Source organism: Tamandua tetradactyla, chromosome 10 (genome assembly GCF_023851605.1).
Source record: "Tamandua tetradactyla isolate mTamTet1 chromosome 10, mTamTet1.pri, whole genome shotgun sequence".
Lineage (NCBI taxonomy): Eukaryota > Metazoa > Chordata > Mammalia > Pilosa > Myrmecophagidae > Tamandua > Tamandua tetradactyla.
In genome coordinates this window covers 22,004,750-22,018,033 of record NC_135336.1, presented here as the reverse complement: position 1 = coordinate 22,018,033, position 13,284 = coordinate 22,004,750, and the positions used below count along the sequence as shown (strand labels likewise).

Sequence of the window (13,284 nt, the reverse complement as noted above, 5' to 3'; positions counted from 1 at the left end):
CCACGCACACCCACTCCACCACCCAGGACGAGCTCAGGCATTTTGTCAAGACGCAGCCCCGGGGGCTCCCCCACCTCAAGCCGCTGTCCCCAGAACACCCTGCTCAGCCCTCACCTCGCTGGGGGTGCCGGGGGCCCCGGAAGGAGAAAGGAAGGGGCCTTTTATATTTGCTCCTTGCTATGACTAGCAAAGAGTAGGGGCCCAGAAATTATTGGTGGTATGAATAAAATAATATAAAACCACTTTATCTATCACTGGTGTAGGGGTAGAATCCAGAACACTCTTCTTACCCATACCGGGTCTGAGACAGGCCTGCGGGGAGTTACGGGACCGCAGGTCCGCAGGCCAGGAAGTACCTGGAGACCAACAGGTGCCCCCAGGGTGCACAGCCCACCCAGAGCTCTCTGAGCGCTGCAGGAGTGGGGAGGTCATTGTAATTCAGAGCCACACTGCGGCTGAGCCAGACGCCACGGCTAGCCACAGCGACCTGGGGAAGGCAGCCAAGTCCTTGAAGGAGGAGAAGAGATAATAACCTTAAAAGGGGAAAAGAGGGGAGAAGTTAGGGAGAGACTGGGGACAGAGAAGGGATGAGGGGAGGAAGGGATGAGAACCGGGTATTCCTCCCTTCTCCCCTCCTCCCTCCCCCAACCCAACACCCCTGCCCTGATGGGTCACCTCATACCCATACTAGGGTCAGCAGCTCCTCAGCCAGGACCCTGGCTCCAGCCCTGCAGGGTCCCTGGGTCCCTGAGAATAGGGCTCTGAACCAAGAACCACCCATCCACTGCACCCTCAGCTCTGGGGGTCCGGATGTACAGCCTGACCACCAACGCCCTTTCTTTCTTTGGCAGGGTCCAAGCGCCCTCTGGAGGACGCGGCCTTCCTCCCTTCATACAGAAAGCAGTGTCTAGAATGATCTCTCGCCACCTCCAATCCTACGGCTTGTAAAATATAAGGAGCTCTAGCCAGGGAACAGGCCAAGGGGGAGTGGGGCCACCCTCATTCAGCTGGAGGCCCCTGAGCAAGCAGAAAATCCTGCTGAGCCTTCTCCTGCCTGGCTGGGGCATCTCCCTGCCCCCTGAAACCACTGGGGCTTGGATTACCTGACCTTGACCCCCTGCCCAGTAGCCTGCCCACCCTTACAATGCAGCCACTCTGCAGCCATCCCCTGCAAACCAGGCACTGGGCTGGGGTCTTTGCACTCACTGCCTCATCTAACCCCAGGAGCCCTGCAAGGAGCGCCTGGAGCCAGGCTGGGCCCCCTATTTACAGACTCTCTTCCTTTGTGGCTTTTATCGCAATTTGAATAAAATAACAAGTGAAAGTTGTTTAACTTCTGTACCCCGCTCAAATGCAAAGTCCAGGTCTGCCTGGATCACTACTCCACCCCTCCTCATGCAGAGTGTCTGGTGGGAGACAAGCACAGGATAAATTCAGTATTTACGGATTAATTAGTTGTTCAGTGTGACTTTCCTAAGAGAAGGTGGACTTTTTGACATCAGACAGTGCCAATCTTAATCCACGTTCTATTCCCTGCCTCTAGCTAAGTCTCTGCTGCTCAGGGAGCATGGGCTGGAGGTCACCAGAGACATAGGAAGAGGTAAAACATTAGTCAAGTGGATGAACAAATGGACATCACTATCCCCATTTTGCAGAAGATGAAACTGAGGCTCAGAATGTCACCGTGCCCACAGATCCTTGCAGAGCTGGGATGTGAACCAGTCAGCTCAGCAGGGACACGCATCTCGCTCCCCGTCATGACAATCAACCTCTTGGCAATCATAACCCAGTGCTGCCTGAGTTCTGTCGTGTCTGGACCTTTACTGTGACTCATGAGGACGTGCCTTCCCCTGTAGTGTCTTCTCTGACTGCCCCTCTCCTCCAACCCCTCTGAGGCTGACTGAGCGTGATGCTCCCAAAGTAGAGCAGCAGGAGCCCCACCGCGGAGCAGCCTCTGCTGGCATGTCCTGGAGGTCCACATTCTACGAGTGAGGACTTCACAACTCCCATCTGCAGGGGCACTGCTGGCCGGAGGAGGGGCATGCATCGGGGGAGGGGCACACATCTGGGGTGCAGCATGCATCTGCTAGGGTAGGGAGCTACAGGTCTGACATCCTGGCGACAGACCCCAGCTTGGAGCAGTCTGCCTGTCCTGCCAGAGGGGCCGGAAGCATTTCCATCTGTCACCATATTTTACACAGGAGATGCTTCTGGGGTCCTCCAGGGGTTCCTGGCTTTTGGCCTGCCTCAACCCATAGCCAGCAGGTTGCTCAGCATCAATAGATCTGAAGGCTCCTCCGCCAGTCACTGGCTGGTGCCCCAGGAATCATTTCTTGTATGACAATTCTCCTCGGGAACAGAGGAGATTGAGGTCCCAAGGAGTGGTGAGCACCCGCCTGTCATCCTCTCTGCCCAGGCCAACCCCCACCCCCATCCCATCAGTTTCTTCTTCCTTGATCCAGGCCCAATCTGACACACAGAGAAGCTGATATATTTTTCTTGTGGCCTTGCTCTCAGCGGGGCTAGAGAACAGCATGTTATCACCTTCTCTAAATATTACAACTCTATACAGAGCTGATGAATGTGACTCATCACCCTTCCATTCTCCAGCTACAGAATCCCCAGGCCTTTCGTGTCAATATGGGTGTGATAATAATCATAAAACAAACCAGATAACAACAATAATAGCAGCTCCCAGTTACTGAACACTTGTTATGTGCCAGACATTGCGCTAAGGACTTTTCCCACATTATTCTATCTACTCTTTACAATTTTACTCAGTAATACTCCTATCCTATTATACAGATGAAGAAACTGAGGTTCAGAGTGGTTCAATGCCTCTATTTTGCCTGGGTCACACAGCCAAAAATGACAGAGCTGGGACAACATGCAAGGATGACTAATCCCAGAGCCCAGGACTAACTATGGCGCCCCACTGGCTTTCTATGAGCCAGTCCCAAAACGTGTTTCTACACTGGCTGTCACCCAGCTACTCAACCCCTACCCCAGTCAAAGGTTCAACCACAAAATAGAGACCAGAGCAGGCAATCTGTTGCCATCAGCAGCTGTACCCAGTACCATTAATGGAGCAGGGAAAGAGCCCCCAGCAGGATATGGGCATGGGACTACTTGAGGCAAGCCTCTGATGTGCACCAGCCACCATGATCCTAGTGTTTTCAGAGTGGGAGTTACCTCGGTCCCCAGGAAAATCATTCCATCTTGGCTTTTCTCTCCTTTCATCTCTTTTGTGATTTGCTGTCATTGATCCTGAGCACATCCTAGAACAGAAATACCCCCTCTGGTTGGAGTCTGATTCTTGCCACGTGGGTGCTCAGGCCACTCTGTGAAGACAGCACTGTGCTTTTATCAACCCAAAGTCACTGCTTCCCCTGAGGGTGGCTCATTCCTATGGTGACCACCGTGGAAGAGGCCTGGGCCAGCCCCTCTCACCAAACCCCCCTTGCTGGAGGCCTGGGGTCCCCAAGAGCCAGCAACCAACCGTGGAACAGGAAAGAAGACAGCGCCCACCAAATGGGAAAGGAGAGAGGATGGGAGAGTGTGGCATGGAGCCGAGATGCAGTGGTGGCCAGATGCTCCAGGGGCAGGGCTCTCAGCTGCCTGGGAAGAGCGGCAGTCAGGCAGGTGGAGAACCTATGCCTTCAATGCTGGGCTGTCCCTGAGCGGTGAACTTTTGAGATTTTCTTTATACTTTAGTGAAATATGCTGAAAGCTCTGCTGTGCTAAGAGCAATCAAGGAAAGAACATTTTGTCCACATTCTGCTTAGGACAATGTCAGTATCAGCAAGATGGTGATGAAAGGACCAAGAAAGAAAAATCTGGAAGAGGAACTCAAGGGTCATATGTGTTGGAACCACTCAGCAGATCACCCTTTCTCACCTGAAATTTGAATTTCTGGGATTTGTTCTAATAGGGAAGGCTGTTTCTTTAGATGTCCTAATGTGGAGACGCCAGATTTCCGGGCTTGCCATCAGTCAGGAGAGGCCTCTGGTGGCTGCCCAAACACACACAGTCACACATGCTAGAAGCCAAACCCCTCTCCTCCCTCTCCTTTGAGTCTTCTCTTGGCCCTCCCCACAGAGCCCTAAAAAGTAAAAATTACATAAAAATAAACACTCCTTTCTCCTGCATGTATAAATAACCAAAAAACTCTGACCAAGAAGACACCTGGGGGCAGTTCTCCCACTTACCCAGCTGTGGGATCTTTAACAAGTTATGTAATCTCTGTGCCTCAGTTTCCTCATCTGTAAAATGGGGATAATAATGGCACCAACCTCTTAGTTTTGTTGAGGGAATCTGACAAATACCTATGTGAAAGCACTTAGAACAGGGCCTGGGTTAAAATGAGCTGGATATAAGCCTTAACTATTATTACTCAGGATTACTCCACCACGCGAGGACAGAGGTGTGCATGAGGAGAAACACGCACTGACACTATCTGAAAGGGTTCAAGCCCAGAAGGTAAGTCACAGACTTCACTTTTGTGCCTGAGCTTGCTGCCCGCAGACCCTCTTCCACACACTTCCCGGGCGCAGAGCCACTTTCTTCCTGGGAAACTGAGGCTGCTGCTGCCTTCACAGCACACAGCTTAGCCCCGGTCACCCTGCCTGACAGTCGGAGCACGGGGGTGGGGGTGGGGTTCAGGGGAGTTGGGAGGCCCCTCAAATTCAGGACACGTGTGCTGTAGAGGTATGTTTTTCTGATGAGACCCAAAGGGGACCTGTCACCCAGAAGGTTTAGCATCTCTGTTTGGGGAACGGATGGAGGTCATACAAGCAGAACCAACAAACGTCGGATCCCAGAACACACAACTTTGCCATCCAGGCACCATCTGCCTCCCCTCGAATATGTGTGTGTGTGTGTGATGTTTAGCTTTACAGAACATCCTCATTTACATTATTTCCTTTAATCCCTTCATCGAAAATTCAGCCCAAGCCTCCAAAAGGTTCCCTTCATACCATTCTTAGAGGGCTCACGGGTCTCAGGAAAAGTGGCCCAGAGAGAAAGTCACTCTCTGGAAGGCGAACACAGTGGCTCCTTCTCTGTGCATCTGGGAGGATTAGCCGGCTCTCCGGGAAGCCGGGCGGGGTGCAGGCCACAGTCTCGCTCCAAGGCCCCGCGGAGCTCATAAGCAGATTTTGCACTCTATTAATCTACATCTGTTTGCACATCCCTGCTGTCAGCGGCTTTAGTCTAGGGAGGCAGCAACATGCAGTAAAAGGAACATGGGCTTTGGAGCAGACAGAAGTGGGTGCACAGAAGCTTTGCTGTTCCTGGCTGGGTGACCTTGGGCAGTGGATTTATCTGTTCCAAGCTTGACCTATAAACTGGGGGTGCTAATGAAGATGCCACCTCATAAGGTTGTCGGGGGACTCTAGTGATAACAGGAGCAATGCCTAGTACAGTCCCCGGCACACACTGGTGTGGAAGGCATGGAAGCTGCTACACGGTGATGAAGACTGGGATGGTGATGATGACGGTGACATTTGGGACCCAAGTGTCCGCTTTCTGTCGCCCTTGTCAGACAAGGAGGTTCCCCAAATAGCCAGTGTTGTGGCCTCCTCCTTTCTCCTCCTTCCTTCCATATCCTCTCCCTTCAGTCTCCTCCCACCCCAAAAAAGTTAAACAGGACACAATGATAATTCACTCACCTGACCGTGAGGGGCCAGGGCAGAGTGCTGCAGGCAACACGTGCGCCAACGCCGCCAGCCCACCCACTTAACGGGAGGGAGTAGGGACCCCGCGTGGATCTCTTTTCATTTCCCTCCCACCCCGTCCCCCCACCCCAGCCTCACCCCTACCTCACGTTGTCATGCTTCTGGATGTAAATCTTATGGAACATCATATCCTCCTGCTTGGCGTTGATATCTGCTTTCATCTCCATGGCAACATGACGAGGAAGGACAGACAGCAAGAGCCGCTCCTGGGGAGGAAAGCAGATGCTTTCGTCAGGGCTCCCTGCACCTGCCCAGCAGTCCCTTCGCCTCCCTGGCACCTCTGTCCCCAGCCACAGGGCCTGGGAAACCTCTTAGGCTCTCCTGAGACCTGGGCAAGGTCTTGACCTTGGTGATCAGGAGAATGGGAGTGTCAGGGGCAAAGGCGGAGACGCTCGGAAAGGAAAACAGGGCAGGGTGAGCCTGGCTCAGGGTGTCATGTCGAGGCAGTGGTGGCAAGACATCCTGGTGGGCCGTCCCCCGGACACCCCGAGGTCGCCGGGCCTAGCCCGCAGCCACACAGCGTGGGGAAAGCGCTCCCAGAGAAGCTGCAGGTGGCGAGCCCCTCAGGTGAGAATCCTGAATGACATTCGTTCAGTCCGTCATCAGATGTTTACTGAGCACCTACTATGGTCTGCATATCATGCTGGCGCCAGGGTTATAAGCATGAACGAGACAGATATGCGGCTGTCACATAGCACCCAGGCTCATGGGGGAGAGCCAGAGGGGCCAAAGAAGTCTCCATGGAGGCCAGAAGGAGGAGGCAGGGAGGAGGGTGCTGCAGGAGGAGGGTGCTGCAGGGAGGAGGGTGCTGCAGGGAGGAGGATGCTCCAGCTCCACGCAGGGGCAGCACCCCAGGAGAGAGGGAAAGCAAGCCGACTCAGGACCCGAGAGAACATGTTAAAATGGGCCAAAGGGGAGGTGGGAGAGAAGTGGGGTGAGGGGAGGGGACTTCTGGGGTCTGGACATGGCCTCCTTTCTGGGTTCTCTCCCCACGGCCTGCTCTGCTTCAAGGTGCCCAGCCCCCTCCTAGTGAGGCAGCCTCCACCCCTACCCTTTGCAGCCCACTCTCCACACCACGTTTTGCTGGCCTCTGTTGCCTCCAGCCTTCCATTCTGGCTGCCTCCACCCTCCTCATCCCCCTTGTCCTTTGCTCTGCACTGGGGGTGCTGGGCCGCCCCTCACAGGGCACCAATATTCTGCTTCTGCCTCCTCGCCTCCTCTTCTGGTTCCACTTCCCCCATGTGGTTCCAAAAGAGAGCACCGTCCCCACCCCCACCCCCACCCTGTCCCCCTTTGGGCCACTCTTGCTCTCTGGGAGCAAATCCACTCCCAAGCTCTCCACCGCCACCTCCTGGGCGGGTCTCTTGACTCTCCCCTCGCCCACCACCTCGACATCACTCCTCAAACCACGCTCACCTTGCCCTAATCTCATTCCCTAAGTCCTCTGCCCTCGACACCCTCGACACCCCCACCCTCCTGATCACCGAGGGCAAGACCTTGCCCTTGAACTGCTACTACTTGTCAGAACTTTCCTTCTGAGACTCGTTCTTCTCCCTCAGCCCCAGCCCTGCCCCACACTGATGAGGTCCTGCTGCTTTCAAATCAGCTTCCAGATGTGTCCTTTCTGTTCCTCATGCACCTCCACTGCTTTTTGACTCTGATTCCGGCCACATGCCCCGGCCAGACTGCCTCCCCTTGGCCCTCCTTGCTACCTGTAGGGGCCGGATCTCTCCAGGAAAATGCTTTGGAAAATGCTTTGGTCATGTCATGCCTCTGCTCGAGGTTCCCTGGGTCTCACTGACCACATGACCTTATTTCCCACGCAACCCGATGCCCTGGCTCCACCTGCCCCCTTCCCGGCACACTCCCACCCACCTGGGCCTGGTTGTCGTTTTCTCATTGCTGAAGCCCCCTCCCACTGCCCCAGCCTCAGTCATCTGCAAAGCACCTTCTCCGGGAAGCATGCCCTACCGACCCTCTCCCTGGGGCTCCTGCAGCCCCCCATGAGGCTGGTCTGTGATGCTCTCAAATCCATCCATTGCTCTGACTCCCACAGCCTCTAGCAGGTCCTGGTCACCTTCAGGTTCTGCCTGGGGGATGAGGAATCGGTTTCCTGTCTCCGCGCTGGCTGCCTCTGATTCATTCTCCACTTGCTGAAGGCCAGCGGAGTGACCTTTCTAAAACACAGGCCTGGCCACATCACTGCCCTGCTTAAAATCCTTCCATGCCTCTGGAAGCTTCCAATATCAGCACCCACCCCAGCGTGACCCTCCCGACCCTGCCACACTCCTCTCCCAGCACCTCCTGAATTGCAATCTATACTTTACTCCAAATATCGTGAACCAAGGGAAGTCTCCCAAACTTCCAGTGTTTTCTCTTGCCTTTGCACATACGTGTTCCTTGCCAGGCATCTTTGACATCTTGACACATCACTCCTAATCCTCCTTCATGTGTACCTCCCTCTCCTTGGGGGATCTGGTCCAGGGGGAGGTCGCAGCTCTGGCTGCCAGTGTCCCCTGGCACCCCAGGCCTCCGGCAGGGCCCTGACCACCTGTACCCCAAAGGCCTGTTAACTGCATCTTCTGTTACTGTGTCCAATGGGAGGCTTCCTTGGAGGATGGCTGGGTCTTGTTCAATTCCACAGCCCAGAGGCTTATGCTCAGGAAACACTGGTAAACTAGTGAAGGATGCTGTTCTCTGTGGGTCTGTCTGGTCTTCCCAGACGTCAGTAAACATGGCCGTTGATAGCCATCACATATTTACTGAACTCTCGGTAAACAGCTATGCTGATAGAAGCATGAACTAAAGAATTCTGTGAAAATGTAGGACGACTGGGAGAGAGTCTGCTACCCATTGCGTGAGGCATGGGGGGCCTTCCTGAATCCATAACTGTTTCTGGAGCTGAGCGTCGGGAGGAGCGGGCAGGGGGCAGCTGGGAGAGCAGGACTCAGTCCCCTCACCACGCAAGAAGCTTCATCCAGGGATCCCATGAGCTGCTCTTTCTGCAGAGGCCAGGAAGGGGACCCCAGGATTGTTGGGCTCTGAGGGGGGTGAGGAGAACAGCTGAAGAGGGTGGTCTTCCCTCCTTAGTACTTGTGGCCCTGAACATGGTATGGCAAAAATATATTCTCTCCAAATCCCTACAGTGTTGATGCAATGAACAGCCTGTCCAGGAGGAGAGGAAGTAAATGGCGATGAGCTAGCTGTGAAATGCTAATGTTTGTGAAGGAGGGAAGGGGCTCAGAGATATCAACTCCAGAAGTAACAAGGGACATTCCCTAAAATAGAGGGTGAAGGATGCTGCCCTGTTCCCAGCCGAGAGATGCTGGGCCCAGAACTGTGGTGCTAAGGGCTTTTGAGAAATTTGGAGGCAAAGGGGTGAGGCACGTGTGGCATACCAGAAGTGGGGTAAACTTATGCAAGAAAAGCCCATGGAAGGGCCCTTGGTATACCGGCTGAACAGGCTTTCATTCAAGAGGCTGAACCAGGAGCCCAGATGGGGCCCAGGAGTGAAAGGGGAAAGCCAGGTCAGGTCTCCAACTGGAGAACCTGGCAAGACCCACGGCAGCCCAGCAGCAGGGCCGGAAGGGAAGCCAGAGGGCCTGGAGAGACGTTTCAGAGCTGTGCGCCCTTGCTCCTCTGTCTGGATGCCACCAGCCTGTGTCCCTGCAGCTCACCTAGGATGCCCACGGACTGGGCCAGAGGCGTCTACGTGCTGTGGGACAAGTGCCCTGCGTTCAGGGCGGCCGTGGCTTGCACTGCACATCAGCAGGGAGGGCGCAGGGAACCAGCCGCCCTGCTCCCGCTCTCAAGGGCAGGCCTCCTATAGTCCTATCTGCCATGGGGGCTGATGTAGCGTTCGGTACATAGGAGGGCTCCACCAGGGTTTGTGCAGGATTTCGCAGAGTCTGTAGCTCCTTGACACACTGACATAAGAGGGGAGGGAGGGCCGTATGGTTTGGAGGATGTTTCTCTTATAGGAGTCACAGTTACCACATGTCTGGGGGGAACCCTATGACCCTCCTGACCCTTCCCCTCTCTTTCCCAGGTCTCCACAGGCAGCTCCATCCTGTCTCAGACTTACGAGGACCCCCGACTGGTGTCCATGCACTGGGGAAGAGATAGGCCTGACCCAGGACTGAACCCCCAAACAGCCCCCATCCCCCCAAGGATGTCAGTCTGACAGGCAGGGAACAGAATAGAACCCTAAAGGAGCCCCAGTGGGACTCTGCTGGCCTATGTGAGCAGCCCACCTTCCTAGCACCAGCACTCAGAGCAGGAGGTCAGGGGGAGATGGGACTGCCTCCTTTTCTCTCAATCAGCCAAACCCCAGAACTCTGCAGAGGGTGAGCTGGGGTGTGGGGTACAGCAGGGACTCTCGGATGCTGTCTCCTTTCCTGGCTCACCCCTACTCTGAAGGAACGCCTTAATCCCCAGTTGGGAATGTTGACTGGTCTCCCACCTCCAACTCACCCTCCCCTCAGGGTGGGTCCCAGGAGGGAGGGAGAAACCAGCTCAGGCTTCACCTTCCAGGCTCCCAGGGGGCGTGGCTGCCGGGCTTGTTTGCAAACCACAGGCACCCTGCGAAGAGGCTGTGCACAAGGGAAGGGGAAGAGCTCTCTCTCTCTCCAGAGTCTCTCAAAGAGGATTCCCACAGAGCCAGGAATGCTGGGCTCCCTCCAGGGGAAACATTCTCCAGGGAGGTGGGGCTGTGCAGCTGGAGGTAGCACAACAGGCAGAGCCCCCAGCTGGGGCAGTGGGCTGGGGCAGGACGGCCTGCAAGTGGGGAGCAGCCTCACTCACCTGCTGCTGGTTCTCCCGCTGCGAGTGGAGCCGCGCCTGGATGCACTCCCGGGTCTCCTGGAAGGCCTGTCTCTGGGAGACCTCGGCTGGGTAGTGGGTGCAGACGCCCACGATGTTGGTGCAGGAGAAAATAAGGACGTTGGAGACAAGCTGCAGAGGCGGAGACAAGCAAACCGAGCTCATCAATGGAGCGGCTACCTGTCACTGGACCCTCCTAGAATCCCAGCCTCCCCGCTTCGCAAACCCACCCTGAGTAGTCAGCAAACAAATGCTGCACTGCACACACAGCCGTCTGCTAGAGGTAGCCAAGCATAATGGGTTGGGCTCTCTGATGTCCTCAAAGCACAAAGCTGGAGTGGAGTACAACCCCTAAGGACACTGAGTCACCGAATAATCATCCTGAGTATGTCCATGAGTACCAAAGAGTGAAAGGCTATGAGTATTGATGATGCCGTGTCAAAACTGCTTGTGTGTTGCGGGCTGCAGGGGAATAGCAAAGAAGAGTCCATGGGAGTGGAGGGATTTCACTTTTTGAAAGTATAACAGAGTCCAGCATAGGACAAACGGCTGTCCTTCCACAGAGAAGCCTTAGCTTATTTTCCCCAGAGAACCGCACCAGCAAACCAGGTACTTGCTGGCCACCAATCAGCCAGCCAGCTCTGTGCTAAACGCTACTGGGAATGAAAGCAGAAGGTGCCCGGCCAGTAGGACCCGGGCCCATAGCTGGTCTCATTTCCTTTCTCCCTAGGTTTCTATTCTCTCTCTCTGTGGCAGCACCGAGACCCGCTGACAGCCCCACCACACCAGCTGGAGCGCATCCTCCATCTCCCCGGGACTCCACCCTCATCCTCTGTGTGTTTGGAAAAATATCACTGCTACGCCAGCGAGCAGAGACAAGGCTGGAATTCTTTAGAAAGGAGTAGCTACTGAAAAAAAGTGAGGGGAAACACAATACAACACAAGACAAGCCACAAAAGCTCATTTATATAGCACATTTCAGATTCTAGAGACCTGATGTTTAGTCAATGCCAGGTACAGCTCCTGGGGAGCTCTGATCCAGGAGCAGAAGCCAAGCAAAGATGCTCCGGGGCTCTGACCTGCACTGCAAACACTCCCTCCGAAATCTGAAGTCCTTCTCCCAGCTCCAAAATGGGAGCCCAGCTCAGCCCCTGAGCCTTCAGTCACGGCTGCTCTGGGCTGGTCCCGAGTCCCCTGCACGAGGAAGGCACTTGTCCATTTCCCCACCCAGCAGCGACTCACAAGGTGGCTCATACAGCCTTCTTCGAGGGCCCTTTTGTCTCTGAAGCCTCTAAGTTCTGTCCTTGACTCATTCATTCTACCTGAAGCCCTTTCCCCGCCGGCTCTCCGGAGGCCTTCACCTTCGCCTCGGGTCCTCAGCCAGCATCTGGGCCCAGAGGCCGCGGGGGTCCATGCTGGATGCGGACACCGTCTTTTCCTAGTTATCGCCTCCACCGCTTCTGCCCCCTTCGATGAATACAAAGAGACTTGCTCCCTCTTCTCATTTCAAAATCTCATCCTCTCCTTGGCTGCACAGTGAGTTCCAGTTCCCTGGCTGAAGGGTGACCTGAGTACCCTGGCATGTCAGAGATACCTCAAGATGCCTTCTGGATGTGTCTTCAGGAAAAGGGCAAACAGATCACCAGGCCCACCAACTTGGCCAGCAACTCCTGGAGACTCCTACTCCTATGGCCTTCTACCCCAACCCCATCCACCCCAGGATCCTAGCCTTACCATTTAATAATATTTAGGAACTATAAACATCTGGTATAGAAAAACCCAGACTATTTATAACAAGAAAAGAAGGCTGCACTCTGCAGAAATTTATAACCCAGGTGAGAAGATAAGACGTTAAGACGTAAAGAAGGAGAAGCAGCAGTATGAAGTACAGCCCTTGGGGTGGGGGCCGGGGTTGGGCAGGGAGTAGTGCTGGCATGACGAGAGACCTTTCAGTCTAGCCGGGGTGTGCTGGGCCTCTGAGTTAGGAGTTGCCTGGTGAGGCAGGTAGACGGGGGAAAGGGCATCCCTGGAGAGAACAGCTAAGGAGTTGAGTCATGGGGAGGCCTGTGTCCCCAGGGCACTCTGGGCCCTTAAATAAATACCCCAAGCTTTCTGATTCTCAAGTGCACAGCAAGACCAGGTAACCGGAAAGGCAGGATGGAGCAAGATCAAAGGCTGAGAAGACCAGGCATGATTCTTGGACAACAGGAACCACTAAGGACTGCTGAACCGAAGGGTAGCAGGGTGAGCACATGGCTTGGGGAATACTCATAGGAAGGCAAATTACAGGGAGTGGGAGATGGGTCACAAGCCATCACAGAAGGCCAAAGTATGAGAGGACAAAGACTTTCAGGAGGTTGGAAGCTGGGCATGACAGAGCCTAGAGACCAGAGGAGGAGAAACTCTAGGGAGAAATAAACTGTGGGCTGCTGCACTAACCCGTGCAGTGAATATGGAGAGATCCTGGGAACAGGCCTCTGGGAAGACACTGGGGACCACTGAGAGGGGGGTATGGAGAGAGAAAGAGATGAGGAAATGAGGCTGAAGGTATAGACTACAGGGAATTTTGATGGATGTTCAAGTTGGAAGAGACCTGTTTGAAAGGAGAGAGGAAGGTGCCAGAAGATAAAATTTTGAGTGAGGCAGGAGAAACTGTGAAGAAACTAGCCTCAGCAGGATGTTGCATCCTGATGTTACAGTAGGACCAAGTGGGGTTTATCTCAGGAAT

The 13,284-nt window shown here is 54.6% G+C and overlaps 1 protein-coding gene across 5 annotated transcripts in view; it reads right to left on the bottom strand.

Annotated features, from left to right (window-relative positions):
- The window catches only part of ADCY5 (adenylate cyclase 5), a 148,513-nt gene that overhangs the window by 52,192 nt on the left and 83,037 nt on the right, over positions 1-13,284 (bottom strand). For all 5 annotated transcript variants that reach the window (XM_077118133.1, XM_077118129.1, XM_077118132.1 and 2 more), the window contains 2 exons: positions 10,539-10,688; positions 5,820-5,941 (listed from right to left, as the gene is read on the bottom strand). In XM_077118133.1, the coding sequence (XP_076974248.1) occupies positions 5,820-5,941; positions 10,539-10,688 (272 nt within the window). The remainder of the gene's footprint in view (positions 1-5,819; positions 5,942-10,538; positions 10,689-13,284) is intronic.